General features: G+C 36.8%; 1 protein-coding gene across 2 annotated transcripts in view; it reads left to right on the top strand.

Moving 5' to 3' along the window:
• MYO10 (myosin X) overlaps nucleotides 1-4,045 on the top strand; it is a 233,476-nt gene extending 229,431 nt beyond the window's left edge. For both annotated transcript variants that reach the window (XM_044665583.1, XM_044665593.1), the window contains 2 exons: nucleotides 1,237-1,428; nucleotides 2,481-4,045. In XM_044665583.1, coding sequence (XP_044521518.1) covers nucleotides 1,237-1,428; nucleotides 2,481-2,591 — 303 coding nt within the window. In that variant the 3' untranslated portion in view covers nucleotides 2,592-4,045. The remainder of the gene's footprint in view (nucleotides 1-1,236; nucleotides 1,429-2,480) is intronic.
• The last annotated feature ends 16,015 nt before the right edge of the window (nucleotides 4,046-20,060 follow it).

The raw sequence follows: 20,060 nt of genomic DNA, 5'->3' as shown, positions 1-20,060 counted from the left end.
GACCATATTCTTGTAGTGAATATGTATAAAAACTTCATTATTAAAAAAAAATTCCTTATTTCTAACCAATGTATAACTAATATATCATGAGAATTAAGGGAATTGTATAAAAGGAAATATTTGCTAAAATAGCATTCCACTTTTTCTTCTTAGAAGTTTCAAGTAGTTTCATCATATTCCTACTTTGTAGAAAGTGAACCAAATCCTACAAATTATAACCATCTATTTTATACTTTTTTTCTTCTCATCAGCTTTGTAGTTTATCATTAACATTAATCCAATATCATTTAATCTCTTATTAAAGTAAATTGTTTACAATGGTATTATCTTAATAATATCCTAGATCATCTGGTTTATCACCAGAGTGAATTAATGTGTTATATAATTACCTATTATCCCATGGTAAGAATATTGGCCTTTTATTACAGGCTAAAAATATATATTTATAAAAGGGAGTTACTGGTTCAGAAATCCTTTCCAGTTTGTATTAGAGCTTTCTGGTCGAGGACATCCAGGTCTCATTAGTGCATATCCAGTGCTTCATTATATCTAGTATATTTCAGATGGAAACTAGCCACTCTTTTACATCTGTAGGAGGAAGTTATAGACATATTAAACTCTAAACTGAACAGATAATTAATTTGACAGGGAAGATAATTTGAATATGACCTTTATCATCCCAAATATAGTACACAAAGATCACTTAGACCTGCCTAGAATATTTATTTCAGGAAAGGTCCAAACTACCAAGTATAAAATGATTTCAGGAAATGCCCTTCAGTACTTTATATATTATGTTTGAGGAATATTCTGTTAAGCAAGAAACTGGTGCAAAATTTAAGCTTACAACAGTAGATTCTACTAGAAGCCCTGCCTTCTCATCTCAGTTCTGACTCCTTAATTCACTGGGGGAATCTTGGCAAATAAGGTAGTGTTGCCAGAATAATGGATCACTTTTAATCAAATGACTATTAAATGTAGTAAAACAAAACTTCAACAAAAAATTATTCAAATCAGTACTTTAAATAGGCTGATGATTGGCCATGTCATCAAAATGGCTCAATAATCCTTGAAAAACAGTCCTCATCACATTTTCCAAATTTCCCCCATGAGAATGAGGTACAAACAAACTTATTAATATATAGAAAGCTTTTGTGAACTCTATGAAGGGATTCAGAGTATTTAAAAATTTTTTTATTGGTTCTACAACTATTACGTGATTCTTTTTTCTAATAGTGCAAAGAAGGTGGCTTTCCACAAGAGCTCTGGTTGGGAGTCAGTGCTGAAGCAGTCTCTGTCTACAAACGTGGAGAGGGCAGGCCATTAGAGGTATTCCAGTATGAACACATCCTGTCCTTTGGGGCGCCACTGGCAAACACATACAAGATTGTGGTCGATGAGAGAGAACTGCTTTTTGAAACCAGTGAGGTAAGGGATGACAACAAATTAGTATCCTAAATATCCTTGGTGAAACACTCAGTAAATAAACAGTAGCCACTAATTCCTTGTGATAAGGTTGACCAGACAATTGGATTTAAATTTATTTCTTCTTTAAAAATATCAATATAGCATTTAAGTCTGCAGCTGGTTAGCCAGATGTTTTAATTACTGTGGGTAGATCCTGTAAAGAACAATTTGTACTCATGTTTGTGAAAAGAGAAAACAATTCAAAGAACAGGAGCAGGACAGATTATAAAGTTCATAAGAAGAAATAAAAAGAAAAAACCCTGTGGATCTTTGACTTCATAGCTGGGGAGAATTCTGTATGAAAATCTCTGCTACCTACCATCAAACTCATCTGTAACTTGTAGTTTTATCAGAGTTTTTAAGCACTCAGAGGTTAAATGACTGGTACAGCATTACTGTTTATGTGCTTTTATTACTAGTCTTAAAATCAGTGCAAAAAAATTTATACAGACATCCCTAGAACACTGATTGATTGATCAATTAAATGGGGGATATTTTAACATTAATGGGTACCCTTAACATATATTTTGATATCACTGGAACTATATTCAATTCATTTAAATCAGTGGTTCCCAAACTTTTTTGGCCTACCGTCCCCTTTCCAGAAAAAATATTTCTTAGTGCCCTGGAAATTAATTTTTTTTTAAATTTTAATAGCAATTAATAGGAAAGATAAATGCACCTGTGGCCATCACGGCTCCCCTAGATCGCTGCAGCACCCACTTTGGGAATCACTGATTTAAATAGAAGAGTACCAGTGGGAATAATGTGGCTCATTTTCCCATAATCTCAGTTTAGGATAGCAAAAGTCCATGATCCACAGCGAAGCTTCTGCCACTGCACATTAACAAAACTTGAGTTAAGGCTAAACATTCCAAGTCAGTGACTCCACTCTTGGGCAAGCATTGGAATGTTCATTTGCTAGGGAAAACCATTGGATGGTGGCTTCTCTGTGTTGCTGCATTGCGGAAAACTCACCATCTGGTCCGGACTTCTTTTGTTTGCTCGGACAGGTGGTGGACGTGGCCAAATTGATGAAAGCTTATATCAGTATGATCGTGAAGAAGCGCTACAGCACCTCGCGATCTGTGAGCAGTCACGGAAGCCAAGGGAGCTCGCGATGAAAAGTGGGGTCCGTCGCCAGGACCCTCATCTCTGAACCTCTCACCTTCTGGCCTCGAGGGGCTCCCTCCCACCTGCTGATTGATTCAGGCCATCAGCAAAGCTCCGGGGGACGTTGTCGAAGACCCTCGCGGTGGGGGGAAGGTTTCTCCGCAAGTCCTTACACGATGCCAACTTGAAAAATCATGTATTAAACTGTCAGCTTCACAGTCTGCAAAATTTCCAAAGCTTTATTACTTTTAGATGATCCATGCCTTAAAGATGTGTGTATTTGTGTGCGTGTGTGTATGTGTGCGTGTGCGCCGCCACCAAGGTGGCGAAAAGTGCCTTCACCTTATAAACCAACACTAATTGACCTTAACTGTGCTCCTGAGGAGAGAGCCTTCCTTTCCATTCAGAAGAGTGAAGAAAACATGGAAGAAGGGGAGTGAATCCATCTATTATGCACTAAGCTCCCAGCCGGACTTCCTTTGCTAGTGGTACAGTGAGGAATCTGGGGGACGAGGGGCAGGGAGCTGGGAGGGGAACCGGACCGTCTGTTCTACTTGGAGCGCTGCTGGCAGCCTTCTTCGCAGACATTGGACTGTTTTTGTTTATTCTTCTAAGTAGATGTGCTTGCATATGCATGCATGTGTTATATAAACTCTAATTTTATTTCATTTCTCATGAGCATTAAAAGCAAAGGGAATAATGACGTGCAATGGTGTAAACAATCCTTCTGTACATTTTAATAGTTCAGAGTTATAGTTGTTTCAATTTTATGGTTACTTTATAAGGCAGTTGTATTAATAAATCAGAATCCTGGATTTTCTTATGTCTTTACTTATATTTCTAAACCCCATTTTGACAGTTTTATTTTCCATGTAGCGAGTCTGCATTCTGTATCTGCTGTATTGTATACAGATAGGGAGCCAATTAAGATAATGGTATTTATAGATTACCCTTATACAGAAATGCAATTTTTCAATGCCATATTAAGTCCATGCCATATGTGGGGGATCTTTAGTTTATAAAAGTTTTAAATATTAAATGTTACTCTAAAGGACACTATACTTATAAAACTGGCTAGAAATTACAAAAATACCCTGTTGGGGTTGGGGAAAGCAAAGTCAAACTCTTACAAAATGGAAGCAATCTTTTAAAGGAGCATGAAATTATATTGTGTTGTTTTAATTTTTTAAAAATCCATTATCCCAGTTTCTTAATCGGTGTCTTGACAAACATCTGTAAATAAATCTGCAATTCTAACCAGAAGAAAAATCTGGTTTGGGACATTTATTTTTATATGAAAAAGTTGTAATATAAGGTAAACTTGCATCAACTGAGATAAATTTGTGCATTAAGAGAATTTAAATGAAAGCCATTTTGGGCCTTTTTGACAAACCACAGCCTTTAAGAAAAATTGCATATTTGCTCAAAGGATGTCTGACAATAAAAGATCCTAGTTAACATATCATATCTTTTATCTCTTGTCTTTGTCATTAGCACATCTAACTACAACAATTCTTTCCTGATTGCTTGGTCTGTCTTTTTCTTTCTCTTTCTCTTGCCTTTCTTTCCTTCCTTCCCTTCCTCCCCTTCCTCCCATCCTCCCTCCCTTTTTCTCCCTTCCTTCCTTCTTCCTTCCTTTCCCTTCTGTCCTAGAACCATGTATTGGTTCTATGGCAAAAGAACAGCAAGGACTAGGCAATGGGGATTAAGTAACTTGTCCAGGTTTGCTCAGGAAGGAAATGTTTTAGGTCATTTGAATTCAGGACCTCCCATCTCAACTCAGTCACCTAGCTGCCCCTTTAACTATAGTGATTCTTAAATAAATTTTTTTTTAATTTCTCAGTGGTGTAAAGTATACATACCATACACCAAATTACCAGTTCTTATGGTGAAATATATATCCTTGATTCTTTTCCTCTTTCATACTTTTGGGTGAAATTCCAGTTAATCTGCAGAAATGCAAAAAAAATTAATGTGTTAACTAAACACAAATGCATGGAGGGAAAGGATATGTTTTTGTATTCAGTATTCATATATAACTTGCTCAAAAACTGCTATATTCATGGTAGTTAAACTACCTTTGACATTTGGAGCAGCCTATTGTATGTATCAGACATTCAGGACAAAAATAAAACAATCCTAGTCCTTGGAGTTTGAATGTTCCTGGAGGGAAATACTGTATTGTGTTCAGGATGGGCAGTGAAGTGTCACAATGGATAGAGCACCAGGTCTGGAATCAGGAAGACTCGTCTTCCTGAGTTCAAATCTGGCCTCAGACACTTAATAGCCTGAGCAAGTCACTTCACTCTGTCTGCCTCAGCTTCCTTGCCAGGGAAGGAACCGACAAACCACTCCAGTATCTTGGCCACAAAAACCCCAAACGGGGTTATAAATTGTTGTACACAATGAAACAATAACAACAAAGTATGTTTATTATTTAGGGATTAAATTCCCCAAAAGGTCTCCCATCTAAGAGTCTGTAGCCCAGCAAAAGCGCCAAGAATAGCATTCTAGTCAAATCTCTAGGGAGGGGACAGTTTTGCTCTCAAATCCCCTTGTTCTGCAGCTCTGCTCTTCTAAATGCGCCCTTTCTGGGGCCCTGGACCTACCCCATCTGCTTCTGCAGCAGCCCTCAGTAAAGGAAAAACAGAAAAAGCAATCCCGTTCTTAGAGGCCACTGCCTCAATTTACAGATGATAAAATGAGGCCCAGAAGGGTTAGTGATGAGATCCAGGCCACCCAGCTACTCAGGGGTGGTGCGAGGACCTGTTTTCCCCTGAGGGTGCAGGATGGGTCACAGCCAGGAAAGGAGCCGCCCAGCAGGATGAAACTCCCAGAGAAAGGGAGGTTTGGGAATCTGATCTAGTAAAGCTGGTAAAATCACTCAATAAACATTTATTAAGCACCACCTTGTACCAGGCACTGCATGAGACGCTGGAGAGAACAACAGAAAGGGCAGACTGAATCCAAGCTCGCAGTCTAACGGGAGACGGCCGACAAGTAGCCGCCTGCCAACCAGCTCTAGAGACAGACGTGTGTCTGTTATACCTGTGTATAGTAGAGGTGGTGTTCAGCCATTTCGGTCATGTTTTACTCCGTGATCCCATTTGGGGTTTTCTTGGCAAGGACACTGGAGTGGGTCAGCCATTCCCTTCTCGGGCTCACTTTACAGAAGGGGAAACGGAGGCAAGCAGGGTGAAGTGACTTCCTCAGGGTCAACCAGCTAGTAAGTGTCTGAGGTCTGATTAGAATTCTAGAAGTCTTCCTGACTCCAGAATTCACTGCAGATTCGTTGTGCCCCCTAGCTGCCCCAGTGTGTGTGTGTGTGTGGGGGGGGGACATATGAGAAAGAAAACTAGCCACATTCAGAGGAAGAACTGTGGGAGGAGAAACACAGAAGAAAAACAATTGCTTGAACACATGGGCTGATGGGGATATTATTGGGGATGTAGACTCTAAATGATAACTAGTCCAACTATCAATAATATGGAATTGGGTCTTAATCAATGATACATGTAAAACCCAGTGGGGAGAGGGAAAGAACATGAAACATGTAACTATGGGAAAATATTCAAAATAAAATTTAAATTTTTGATAAATAAAAAAGTTTAATAAATAAAATTTAATAAATAAAAAATTAAATTTAGAAAAAAATTAGCTGTACTGTATATAGCTACATAGATATGAATGCAGATGTGTGTGTGTACATTTATGTAAATATAGGAAAAAGAGACCCAAAAGGATCAGGTTAACAGAGCTTGTAGCCAGTGACTGGGTATGGCTGGGATCTGACACGTCTGCTTTCTAACTGTAACCTGCTTATTATCTAATACTGTCTATAACAGAACAATATTTTTATAATATGTAACATGTATATAATACCTAATGATATTCACACAATGTAATATATACACATCAATGATACATCTAATCACACGCAATGTACATGTGTGCAATGTGTATATACAATACTAATATGTGCTCTATGCATAATATGTCACATGTACATACTATCTAATATTTAACATGTATAAGTAATGCAATTCTAATATTACATACACATGATACACTGGTGTGTGCATATTGTATGTATGTGATCTATACTATATACATGTATCTAATTGTGGTGTGTGCCTATATGTTATGTGTACATATGATATATTGTAATGTGTGCATATAATATGTAATCTGTACATATAATATATAATAATGTGTAGTATAGCATACATATTCTATATAATAATACCTTATTAACTTTACCTCAAACCTCTGTTCCTTGATATTTCACATGGCTGCAGCTGCTCAATGACTCTACTCCCTCCCTGAACATTAATTGGTTGATGGACATTACTAAGAACATCAATATATTTAATTTTTGCCTTGGAAAGCCTGTCAAAAAAACAAACTGTTTCAGATTTTCAAAGGAAATTTATTTGTATTCAACACAAGTGAACATTTATTAAGTAGCTACTGTGTTCTAGGTTCTATGGATACCAAGATAAAAAATAATGGACCTTGTTATAAAGGGGCTTGCATTTTGCCAAGGGAAAACAACATGTACCCAGTTAAATCAATACAAAACAAACACAGTAATTTCGTGGGAATGGGAGGAGGAACAGTTGGCACTAATAACTGGGGTAATTAGAAAGGGTTTTCAGTAAGCATTTAAGCTTTGAAGGATTTTGTGAGTCAGAAACAAAGAGGTTGCATTTCAGGAATGGGGGAGAGCATGGGCAAAATCACAGAAATGAGAATGAGATGTGGTATAGAAAGGTGCTGTGATAAGACCAATTTATCTAGAACATATATGTGTAAAAGAAAATAATATGGCCTCAGACACTTCCCAGCTATGTGACCCTGGGCAAGTCACTTGACCCCCATTGCCCACCCTTACCACTCTTCCACCAAGGAACCAATACACAGAAGTTAAGGGTTTAAAGAAAAAAGAAAATAACATGCAATGGGCTTAACTAGGTAGTTTAAAAGTCAGATTAGGAAGGGTTCTACTTGCCAAAAGAGAGATCATATTTTATTTTAGGGATAAGAGGAAGCCACTGAAGTTATTTGAAGAGAGAAGTACTGTTAGAATAATTGTTCTCTGGTGCAAGTCTTCCCAAGCTTTGGGTAGACACCCATCTAACTCATCAATGGGTTTGGGACCTGTGGATTACCCTCAGTTTGTTGTAGCTTGTCTGCCCCAGTGGTTTACCTAGGGTATGGCTCCTGCCCATGCCACAGCCTCTTGAGCCACAGGTGAGAGGGAGTTGCAGAAGTGGACAACATAGGTGTAAGGCATAATAGGCACTCAATAAATCTTGTTAGCCTGCAATTTTTAAAAGCTTTGTTGATCCAGAGTGGAATGAGGCAGCTCTTGTGGAACCCAAGGTTTCCCATGAAAGTTGAAGCTTTGGTATTGGCCATAATCTCTCTTTTCTTCTTTTCTTCTTTCCTTCTTTTCTTCATTCCTTCTTTCCTTCTTTCTTCTTCTTTTTCTTCCTCCTCCTCCTTCTTTTTCTTCTTCTTTTTCTTCTTCCTCTTCTTCTTTCTTCTTTCTTCTTCCTCATCTTCCTTTTCTTCCCCCTCTCTTTCCATCTCTCTCAGCTCCATATTCTTTTCTCCATCAAAGCCTTTATAGCTTAGGTTGTGACATCACAAACTAAATATGTGCCACAGAGTAGAATTTTCTAACACTAAAAATTATGTGCATTTAACAAAAGAATTAAGGACCTATGCAGAGGGCGCACCTCAGACACATCATGGCTAGCTGATTCTGGGCCAGCCTTTCGACTTCTCTGCCTGTTGGCAACTCTACAATTCAGTGTTGATTATTCCTCAATACAGAGAATCTCTCACCTGGAGCTCCCTATACACATGAGATCAGGGATCTGGCCAACATTTAAAAAAAAGATCCTCCACTAAGCCTTTCCATTCATTGCCTCTTAGGCAGCTTTCCCTCTCTTTCCTAGTCCTGACTGTGGCTCTCTCTGCTCCTTGAAATGCAATTTCAAGTAAGTCAAAATTCAATTTAGTGTGAATTATAAAATTATATCAGATCACAGTTAGTGTGAGACAATTCAATTAATGTAATGTGTTCAGTGAACTAGTTGAGGGTTTTAATGCACCACTCTGTTGTCAGTCTGTTCTATACTTTTGTCACATGAGGCTACGATGCATGCTATGATGCATGCTACTTTGCCAACAGTTGTATTTTTTTAAGAATAGAACCATTATTCATGACGCAAAATGCTATCCATCTCCCTGAGAAAGAACCCGTGAATCTGAATGAAGATCAATGAATATTATTTTTCACTTATTTTTTCATCTTTTTGTCTGTTTTCTTTTACAATGTGACTAATATGGAAATATGTTTTGTATGATTGCACATTTATAACCTATAACAAATTGCTTGTAGTTTTAAGGAAGGAAGAAGAGAGGGACGAATGGAATTTGGAACTCAGAATTTTTTAAAAAGGTTAAAATGTGTTTTTACATGTAACTGGTAAAAATTATTTTTAAAAGGAGATCTATTAACAAAATTGACAAATTCTTCAGTTGAAAACGTTGCTAATATTAAAAAGGAAACAACTTACTACATTACAACAAAAAATTATTTAAGGGGGCAGCTGGGTAGCTCAGTGGAGTGAGAGCCAGGCCTAGAGACAGGAGGTCCTAGGTTCAAACCCGGCCTCAGCCACTTCCCAGCTGTGTGACCCTGGGCAAGTCACTTGACCCCCATTGCCCACCCTTACCAATCTTCCATCTATGAGACAATACACCGAAGTACAAGGGTTTAAAAAAATTTATTTAACTGAATAACATGAATGAAATCATAGTAACTCCAAAAAAAACCCCAAAATGTTGGAATGCCTAAATCTGTAATATAGGTTATTATAAAACCTGCAGGTCAAATAAAAGTAAAAAAGCAGTATTGTACCAGCTGTCTCTGGTTTGCAAACAACACCAAGAAATAAAAGAAGTATTACAATGATAAAAATGCAGAGTGCCTTTTACCCATTGCAGACTATAATCAAAAACACATTCCTTTTGGCATAGCATCCACTCAGACAAAAACAACAAGTTTACTTAAGGCAGTGAAAGAAAATGGACAGGAAGTGGATAGGGGAAAAACTTACTACAAACTGATTGGTTCAGTCACTTTAAAATGGAAATTCAATTGCATTCATATTAAAATTACTGGAAAGGCCACAAGTACAATTGAGGCTGCAGCAGTGTGGATGTACATTTTGTCACCTTGTGCCAACAATAATCTTGAAGGTTTTCTGATTCCATAAGATTTCTGGAAAAAATAGCAAACAATGGAAGAAAACTTGGTTTTAAATAAATAGAAAATAATCCCAGAATTGCTAGACTTGCACTCCAAAGAAGTGCAATTCATAAAATTTATTACATATTTCCATTGGAACTGAACCAATTATATTTCACATAAAATTTTAACTTTGAATAGCATGAATACAAATAATGCAACCACATCATGGGATTCATTATTCACACTAATCAGGACCTGGTAAGATGTCACCTTGGTCCCAAAGGTTATCCTGCCTTGTGGAAATGAATCTTATCCCTAAAACTCCTGTAATTGTGTTGGACATTGTGCAGGCATTTTGGCTTTAGGCTTACAGCCTTCATCCTTCATTGGAAACCAAGCATGGAAAGAGATGCCACCATCTTCATCCTTTATTGAATGAGGTTCCACTATTTATCTTGGATTTGTTGTTCACTAGGGGCTCCCCAGGAATTCTGCCCTAGGAATGGTTCATGATAGCTGTTCAAAAATTGCTACACAAATTAAGCCCATGGGATGATCTCACTGGCCTTACTTATAACTGGGCAGTAACATTCCCCATTCTGGAGTTGTCCTACTTTTTATTTTATTATCTGACCTTTTTCCAGGGTCAGAGCTCCCATCTCAGAGATCCAGCACAGGAATCCTATCTTTCCCAGAGTCCCTTTGTGGTTCAGAATTTTTTAGCTACAATTCCTTCCTTCCTTCCTTCCTCCACACAGCTTATTATCCTGTAAGTGGCCTAGAGAATCACCCATCCGGCTATTGAAAACTGGGTCTGGGGAAAGTCTGTGGGGAGGGGTTTTAGAGATGATCTATATCCTGGTATCTTTTTAACTCCTGTCTCTGAAACAGATGTGTGCTGTTTGCCAGTACTGTGTCAGGCTGACCTTGACAGTGAAAAGGTCTAGCTTGCACATTCACTGAAATGCTCTGTAGTCTAACATTTAAATGTATTTTGTTGTTTTTATAGTCCTAAAAACCTAGGATATGAGGCTCCCTGACTGCAGGCTGTCTGTACTATGGACTCGTGCCAAATCCCTCTTCCTGCCCAACTCTAACACCTTGCCATTGATCAGAAGTGTCTATACCCCATGCTTAAACTTCCTGATGGACTCCCCAGTCTCCCCTGCCAAATACTCAGTATCTCCCTGCCTTTGGTTTCAGAGATAGAAGACCAACCGTACAAGTAGGAATCTGCCTCCACCTTTAAAAACTATTGTAAGGGGTTGATCAGAAAAGCCCCTCATCAATTCAATGAGTTCCCCCAACCAACTCTATTAAAATACATTGTATAATACGTATACAACCTGGTGGAATTGCTTGTCTGCCCCAGGAGCGGGGGAAAAGAAGAGGGGTGAGGGGGAAAGAACATGAATCATGTAACCATGGAAAAATATTCTAAATTAGTTAATTTATTAAAAATTTTAAAAATACATAGTATTGCTATTTTTTTAATGACACATTTCTCAATATATCCTGCCTTCTCTCCCTCCTAAAAGCAAGATCTGAAACAAAAAAAAAAAATGAAAAAGGAGAAAGGAAAAAAACCAGTCTAGCCAAACTAACCAACATACCAAAAGGAATTTGACATCATATGTTACGTTCCACACTCATGGTCTCCCACACTCACAGTGCCTGTTATGTCTCCTCTTCAGGCCTAGTATTAAAATTTGAGAGAACTTTGTTTTATGTTTTGTTGTGTTTTCCATTTACATTTTTGTAATCATTGGGTATGTCATTTTCCTGGCTCTATTCCTTCATTTTGCATATTACCATAAGTCTTTCGATGCTCTAATAGATTCATCAGTTCTTTTTTTTGTTAGCATTTCTATTTTTATATAGGGAAAAATTAAACTTACGTATTTAACCTGGTTTGATTCAAAGTTCCTTAGCTTTTGTCTATTCTGGATTGGAATCCCCTGATTTGGGACCCAGAACATTGCCACCCCAATGATGATAGATCTTATCATATGTTAACTTATCATTGGTTTTGGTAGCTTCCACCAGTTTAAGCAGGGCTCTCGTTTCTTCAGGATTCTTCTGGGTGAAGGTAAGTCTCATACAGGTTTTTTTTTTTGCAAATTAAACAATCCAATATGGTCCTTCTTTTGATAATACAACAAGGAGCCCTCGGTTTGGGGTATGAGATGGGTAGGAAGAACACTAGTTCAATGAGGTCCACATTATACACATTCACTACTGTAATGGGGAAAATAGGAAACTTAAGATAAGGCAGAATAGATGACAGCTTGAAGAAATCTTGGACTTCATGGACATTCCATAATGGAATGAAGCCAGGGTTTGAAAAGAGAGTGTGGTTTGGCCAGGCTGAAGGAAGGAGATTTTGACTGTGTGGTCCAGCTTTGCCAAATATCCAAGGAGCTGACAGAGTGAGATTTCCCTGAGAAGAAATATTTCAATCAACTATCGTGGCCTAGGTAGAGAAAGGTCTTAGATATCTGTTGGTGGGCAGCAGATTTATCTACCTTACTCCCTAGAGCTTTTTGGGAATTAACTGGCTGTGGATAAAACTTGATCCTGGTTTCCTGTGACATGTGTGATATCTTGGAGCACCATGGACAAGTATAGTGAGAATCCCACCTCTCCAGCCCCCTCTTATTCTAGTAAGAGATTTAGTTTAGTTTAGACCTTAGTTTAGTTAAGTCATCTGGGTTAAAATAGCATAGATCCTGACCCAATTCCCAGCTCCTGAGTTTGTCCTTAGACAACTAGGTTAGGGTGACCTCTCTCTACTGCCCTTATCCTTTAAAGTCATTATTAAAAATGTTTTTTATTCCTGTTGTGTCTTTCCCTGTAGAAGTAAGATGTCCCTGGATGAATTAGTCTAAGCTCACTCACATTGTCACAGCCCCTTTTGTATTTGTTTAAGATGGTTATACATCTTCACCTTTCATTCTTCCTTCATCCCTTTCCCCACAAAAGAATCCTTGTGTGTGTGTGTGTATTTGTGTTTATTTACCCACTTCACTACCCACTGAGATTTCTCGTTTTCTACCAAGGTAGTAATAGTAGGGAAGACTGAGGATGTAGGGTCTCTTAGGAGATACAGCCCCTACTCCTTGTCTGAAGCTTTCAACTCGGGCTGAAACAGCAGCTTTGGTTCCTTTTCTTGATTTGTTTCAGGTCTGTACTTGTGGACAAGTTTAAACAGTTGGGTAGTTGTCTAATGATAAAAAAAAATCTGGCCTAACTGGTTAATTACTGGTGACACTTTAGAATGCTTATAAAGGATAAACCTTTGATACTACACTCCAATGTACTGAGGCCATTTGACAAAATACATTAGGTCCTTTTTAATCTTCATGTCCCAACCAAGCAAAGTCAAAGTTCTAAGAGATTTTCTCAAAGAACTGACCGTTTTTCTTTGCCACTTGTTTTGTTTTGTTTTGTTTTGTTTTGTTTTGTTTTCACAACAGCAGAGGCAAGGATTACCTTCTTTCCCATGGTCTTCTTTCTGTTTCCTGCAGGAAAAGAAAGGAAGAGAAGAAATCTATAGATTATATTAAGCATTTCTAAAAGCAGAATAATATTCCATTATTACCATGTACCACACTTGTTTCACCATCCCCAAGCCAGGTGTCTTTGTTCCTAGTAAGAACTATATACTATAAAAAGTGCTGCCATAATTTTTATATCTATGGGAGACCTTCTTTTTGTCATTGGTCTTTTGGGGATACATGCCTACCAATGGAATATCTGAAAGGTGGTGGACATTAAATATAGTCATTTTTGTTTTCAAAATTCCAAATAGCTTTTCAGAATGGTTGGAGCAATTTATAGTTCCACCAGCAGTATATTATAGGATGTCCATCTTTCCACAACTCCTTCGTACTTTGTCATTTTTGCAGTTTGCTGAGCATAATCAGAGTTGTTTTGATTTTTAATTCTTTTATTAGTGATTTGGAACATTCTTTCATAGGGTTATTAATCATTCACAATTCATCTTTTGAGAGCTGCTATAAAGTTAAATTATAAAATACCTCATCTCTTTCTTTTCCAGAGTTGTCTTTGTCTTTGACTTTGAAAATGGAATACAGAGGGTAGGAAGAAAATTCTCCATTCTCCTCCCCAAAGGTAATGGGAACAGAGACTTGTAGGAGAAGCAAACAGTAATCAATGTAGTTGTAATCCATGATTGCCCAGTTGAACCTGTTTGCGGAGTTCTTGGATTTTTAATGCTTGGGTGCCTGCTTCTGTTACTTTTTTCTTTTCTCTGAACATAGATCAGAGACTAGTGATCCTGAGAATGGATGATTCCAGCTTGGTAGGCTTCTCTCTCTCTCTCTCTCTCAATCTCTCTCTCTCTCTCTCTCTCTCTCTCTCTCTCTCTCTCTCTCTCTCTTTTAAATTATTAAACCCTTACCTTCCATCTTAGAAGCAATACTCTGTATTGGTTCTAAGGCAGAAGAGTGATAAGGGCTAGGCAATAGGGGTTAAGTGACTTGCCCAGGGACACATAGCTAGGAAGTGATTTGAACTTAGGACTTCCCGTCTTTAGGCCTGGCTCTCAATTCACTGAACCACCTAGTTGCCCCCTAGCTACTCTCTCTTGGTAACTGAACTCAAGAATTCCCAAGCTGTAGCATTTCTAAGACATTGGGGTAGCTAAGTTAGGGAATTTGACAATGGCCCCCTAAAGGGGAACAGTATACTCTCTAGAAAGGGAAGAATATTGCTAGAGAAAGAAGAGTATGACCCTCTTTCTGGTGAACTAAAACCATGCCACAAGGAGCCAAGAGATCTGTACTTTGCCAACCCTCTATGATATTACTATGAATTGCCCAAATAGGGTAGGTGAGAGACAAATAAGGATTATTTGTTTAATGGTTTCACAATATGTTGTTACCTTCTTTTTTTTTCTTTTAATTTATTTAATTAATTAATTTAGAATAGTTTTCCATGATTCCATGATTCATATTCTTTCCCTCCCCTTCTCACACCTCCCTCTTGTAGCCAACAAGCAATTTAACTGGGTTTTACATGTATCATTGATCAAGACCTATTTCCATAATATTATTTGCATTAGAGTGATCATTTAGAATCTGTATCCCAATCATATCTCCATTGAACCAGGTGATCGAGAAATGTTTTTCTTCTGTGTTTCTGCTCCCAAAGTTCTTTCTCTGGATGTGATTAGTGTTCTTTCTCATAAGTCCCTCAGAATTGTCCTGAATCATTGCATTTCTGCTAATAGAGAAGTCCATTACATTCAATTTTACCACAGTGTATCTGTCTCTGTATATAATGTTCTCCTGGTTCTGCTCATTTTACTCTGCATCAATTCCTGGAGGTTGTTCCAGTTCATATGGAATTCCTTCAGTTCATTATTCCTTTTAGCACAATAATATTCCATCAGTATCAGATACCACAATTTGTTCAGCCATTCCCCAATCAAAGAACACCTTTTTATTTTCCAAATTTTTTGCCACCACAAAGATCGTGGCTATAAATATTTTTGTACCAGACTTTTTCCTTATTATCTCTTTAGGGTACAGACCCAGCAGTAGTATGGCTGGGCCAAAGGGCAGGCAATAATTTAAAACCCTTTGAGCATAGTTCCCAAATGCCTTACAGAATGGTTGGATCAATTCACAACTCCACCAGCAATGCATTAGTGTCCCAATTTTGCCACATCCTCTCCAATATTTATTATTTTTCTTTGCTGTCATATTAGCCAACCTGCTAGGTGTGAAGGGTACCTCAGAGTTGTTTTGATTTGCATTTCTCTAATTATAAGGGATTTAGAACACTTTTTCATGTGCTTATTGATAGTTTTGATTTTTTTTATCTGAAAGCTGCCTATTCATGTCCCTTGCCTAGTTATTATCAACTGGGGAATTCTTCAGATCTATCAATCGTCTTCAGATAATCTGATAAAGATACCTTAGTTGATAAGGCAGCAACAGACACTGAAGATCTTTTAGCTCATACTTCCAGCTCTGTCTCCAGGAGCATGGAATTTATTATATATGCTTCAAGACTCATTTCACACAAAAGAACCCCCCAAAACTTTGTGTTTACACAGAAACACAAATTATGGCATATCAAAGCACAATAAAGTTATAGTTTTACAAATAATTTTCCCAAGAAGATAATGCTGGATGAGAAAAAGTCTAAAGGTTAAAAATGAGCCTCACTTTATCTAAAAGTTATTTTGCCTGAGCTTGCCACTCTGTAACCTTGGAACACCTGGAGCAGTTATACCCACAGCTGCAGCTTTACTCTGCTGAGTAAAAAAAGGCTGTTAACTCATTAAGTGCTAGTTTACTAAGAACTTAAAGTTTTCCTAGAGGCTACAATGTTTTTCAATAAGAAAAGGTATGGTTCATAAAAGGGGTCAAAAGAGGAGTCTCAGATTTTCATCTGTTTGAGATTCTGTTTCTCTTATTGGCCTCCCACAGGGAATGGCTTGATTTTTTATACAATTGATTTAGTTCCTTACATATTTGAGAAATAAGACATTTGTCTGAGATTTTTGTTATAAAGATTGTTTCCCAATTTGTTGCTTCCCTTCTAATTTCGGATGCATTGGTTTTATTTGTACAAAACCTTTTTAATTTAATATAATCAAAATTATTCATTTTACATTTTGTGATATTCTCTATTTCTAGTTTGGTCTTAAGTTTTCTTTCCCCTGGATCTGACAAGTATACTATTCTATGTTCACCTAATTTATTTATAGTTTCCTTCTTTATATTTAAGTTGTTTACCCATTCTGAATTTTTCTTGGTATAGGGTGTGAGATGTTGATTTAGACTGAATCTCTCCAATACTATTTTCCAGTTTTCCTAACAGTTTTGTCAAACAGTAGGTTCTTGACCCAAAACCTGGGATCTTTGGGTTTATCTTATACTATCTTGCTAAAGACATTTACCCCAAGTCTATTCCATTGATCCTCCCTTAGCCAGTACCATATTGCTTTGATGACCACTGCTTTATATAGTACAGTTTAAGATCTGGTACTGTTAGGCCCCCATCCTTCACATTTTTTTTCATTATTTCCCTTGATATTTGTGATCTTTTGTTCTTCCAAATGAACTTTGCTATAATTTTTTCTAATTCAATAAACAAGTTTCTTGGTAGCTTGATAGGTATGGCACTGAATAATTAAATTAATTTGGGTAGGATGGTCATTTTTATTATGTTAGCTCATTCTACTCATGAGCAATTAATGTTTTTACAATTATTTAGATAGTTTTAATTGTGTGGAAAGTGTTCATATAACTCTTTGTATTGGCACATAGATTCCTAAGTATTTTATATTAACTAGGGTGATTTTTAAATGGCATTTCTCTTTCTAACTCTTGCTGCTGAGTTGTGTTGTAAATACATAGAAATGCTGATGATTTATGTGGGTTTATTTTGTATCCTGCTAAAGTTGTTGATTATTTCCACTAGCTTTTTAGTTGATTCTCTAAGATTCTTCAAGTCAACCATCATATCATCTGCAAAGAGTGATAATTTAGTCTCCTCATTGCTTATTTTTATGCCTTCAATTTCTTTTTCTTCTCTAATTGCTACTGCTAGTGTTTCTAGTACAATGATAAATAATAGAGGTGATAATGGGCATCCTAGCTTCACTCCTGATCTTATTGGGAAGGCTTCTAATTTATCCCCATTGCAAACCATGCTTGCTGATGGTTTTAAATATATACTGTTTATTATTTTTAGGAAAGGCCCGTCTATTCCTATACTTTCTAGTATTTTCAAAAAGAATGAGTATTGTATTTTGGATTTTTCTGCATCTGTTGAGATAATCATGTGATTTCTCTTGGTTTGGTTGTTGATATGATCAATTATGTGGATGGTTTTCTTAATATTAAACCATCCTTGCATTCCTAGTATAAATCTCACCTGATCATAGTGAATAACCCTTGTGATCACTTGCTGGAGTCTTTTTGCTAGTATTCTATTTAAGATTTTTGCATCTATGTTCATTAAGGAGATTGGTCTGGAGTTTTCTTTCTCTGTTTTTGGTCTGCCTGGCTTTGGAATCAGTACCATATTTGTGTCATAAAAGGAATTTGGTAGAACTCCTTCTTTGCTTATTATGTCAAATAGTTTGTATAGTATTGGGATTAGTTATTCTTTAAATGTTTGATAGAATTCACTAGTGAATCCATCTGGCCCTGGGGATTTTTTCTTAGGGAGTTCTTTGATGGCTTGTTTGATTTCTATTACTGATATGAGTTTATTTAAGTATTTTATTTCCTCTTCTGTTAATCTAGGCAGTTTATATTTTTGTAAATATTCATCCCTATCACCTAGATTGCTGTATTTGTTGACACATAATTGGGCAAAATAGTTCTTAATAATTATCTTAATTTCTTCTTTGTTAGAGGTGAGGTCACCTTTTTATCTTTGATACTGTAAATTGGAGAAATTTCTTCTTTCCTTTTTAAAATTAGATTAACCAGTACTTTATCTATTTTATTTGTTTTTTTCAAAGTACCAGCTCTTAGTCTTATTTATTAATTCAATAGTTCTTTTACTTTCAATTTTATTAATTTATCCTTTAATTTTTAGGATTTCCAGTTTAGTTTTTATCTGGAGATTTTTAATTTGTTCTCTTTCTAGTTTTTTAATTTGCATACCCAATTCATTGACCTCTTCCCTCTTTGATTTGTTGATCTATGCACTCAGGGATATAAATTTCCCCCTGAGTACTGCTTTGGCTGCATCCCATAGATTTTGATATGGTGTCTCCTCATTCTCATTCTTTTCAATGAAATTAGTAATTCTTTCTGTGATTTGTTCTTTAACCAACCAATTTTGGAGAATCATATTATTTAATTTTCAATTAATTTTTGATTTGTCTCTCCATGTACCCTTACTAATTATTTTTATTGCATTATGATCTGGAAAGGTTGCATTTATTATTTCTGCTTTTTTGCATTTGTGTACAATGTTTTTATGCCCTAGTATGTGGTCAGTCTTTGTGAATGAACCATGTGCTGCTGAAAAGGTGTGTTCCTTTTTGTCCCTATTTCTTTTTCTCCATAAATCTATTAATTCTAATTTTTCTAAGGTTTCATTCACATTTCTTACTTATTAATTTTTGGTCTGATTTATCTAGATCTAAGAGGAAGGTTTGGGTCTCCCACTAGTCTAGTTTTACTATTTCCTCCTTAAGCTCAAAAATAGTTTCTCCTTTAAAAGTCTGGATGCTATATCATTTGGTGCATACATATTGAGTACTGTTATTTCCTCATTGTCTATATTGCTTTTTTAAAATTAGTATTCAATTACCTTCCCTATCTGTTTTAATCAAACCTATTTTTACTTTGACTTTATCAGATATCATGATGGTGACTCCTGCCTTCTTTTTCTTATTTGATGCCCAACAGATTTTGCTCCAGCCTCTTACCTTTACCCTGTGTGTGTGTCAACCTGCCCCATGTGTGTTTCTTGCAGACAACATATGGTAGGAATTTGTTTTCTAATCCACTCTGCTATTTGCTTCTATTTTATGGGTGAGTTCATCCCATTCACATTCAGAGTTATGATTACCACCTGTGTATTCCCCAACATTTTGGTTTCTTTTACTAGTCCTGCCCTTTCTTCTTTCACTATTTCCATCTATACCAGTGTTTTGCTTTTAATAAGTTTTCCTATTCTCCACCCTTATTTTACTTCCCTTCCCACCCCCTCCCTTCTTATTCCCCTCTTTTTTCTTTAAAGTCTATTGAATTCCCTCTTCCCTCTCTTTTCTTCCCTTTTCATGCTCCCTGCCCCACTACCCACTTTGGTTTTTCCCTCTCAACTTCCCTGTAGGGTAAGATAGAATTCGATACCCCCAAAGGATCTAGATGCTCTTCCCTCTTAGAGTTAATTCCACTGAGAGTAGGATTTAAGTATTACCTATTACCACTCTCTTCTTCTCCTTCTTATAATAGTATTCTTCCCCTCCCCCTCCCATGCACCTCTTTATGTGGTATAATTTATCATATTTTTGTTCTTCCTTCAAGTTTTTCTTGGTGCCATCTTCTATTCCCCCCTTTTTTTACATATCATCTTAAACCACTTAGTATCCAACTTCTACCTACGAATAATTCTTCTGTCTACTATGATAGTGAAAACAATTTTTGAGAGTTACAAATATCATTTTTCCATATAGGAAGATAAACAATTTGATCTTACTGAAGTCCTTTAA

The sequence above is a fragment of the Gracilinanus agilis genome, chromosome 1 (genome assembly GCF_016433145.1).
Source record: "Gracilinanus agilis isolate LMUSP501 chromosome 1, AgileGrace, whole genome shotgun sequence".
Classification (NCBI taxonomy): Eukaryota; Metazoa; Chordata; class Mammalia; order Didelphimorphia; family Didelphidae; genus Gracilinanus; species Gracilinanus agilis.
Note: the sequence above shows the minus strand (reverse complement) of the source record. Positions and strands in the feature narration are given on the sequence as shown.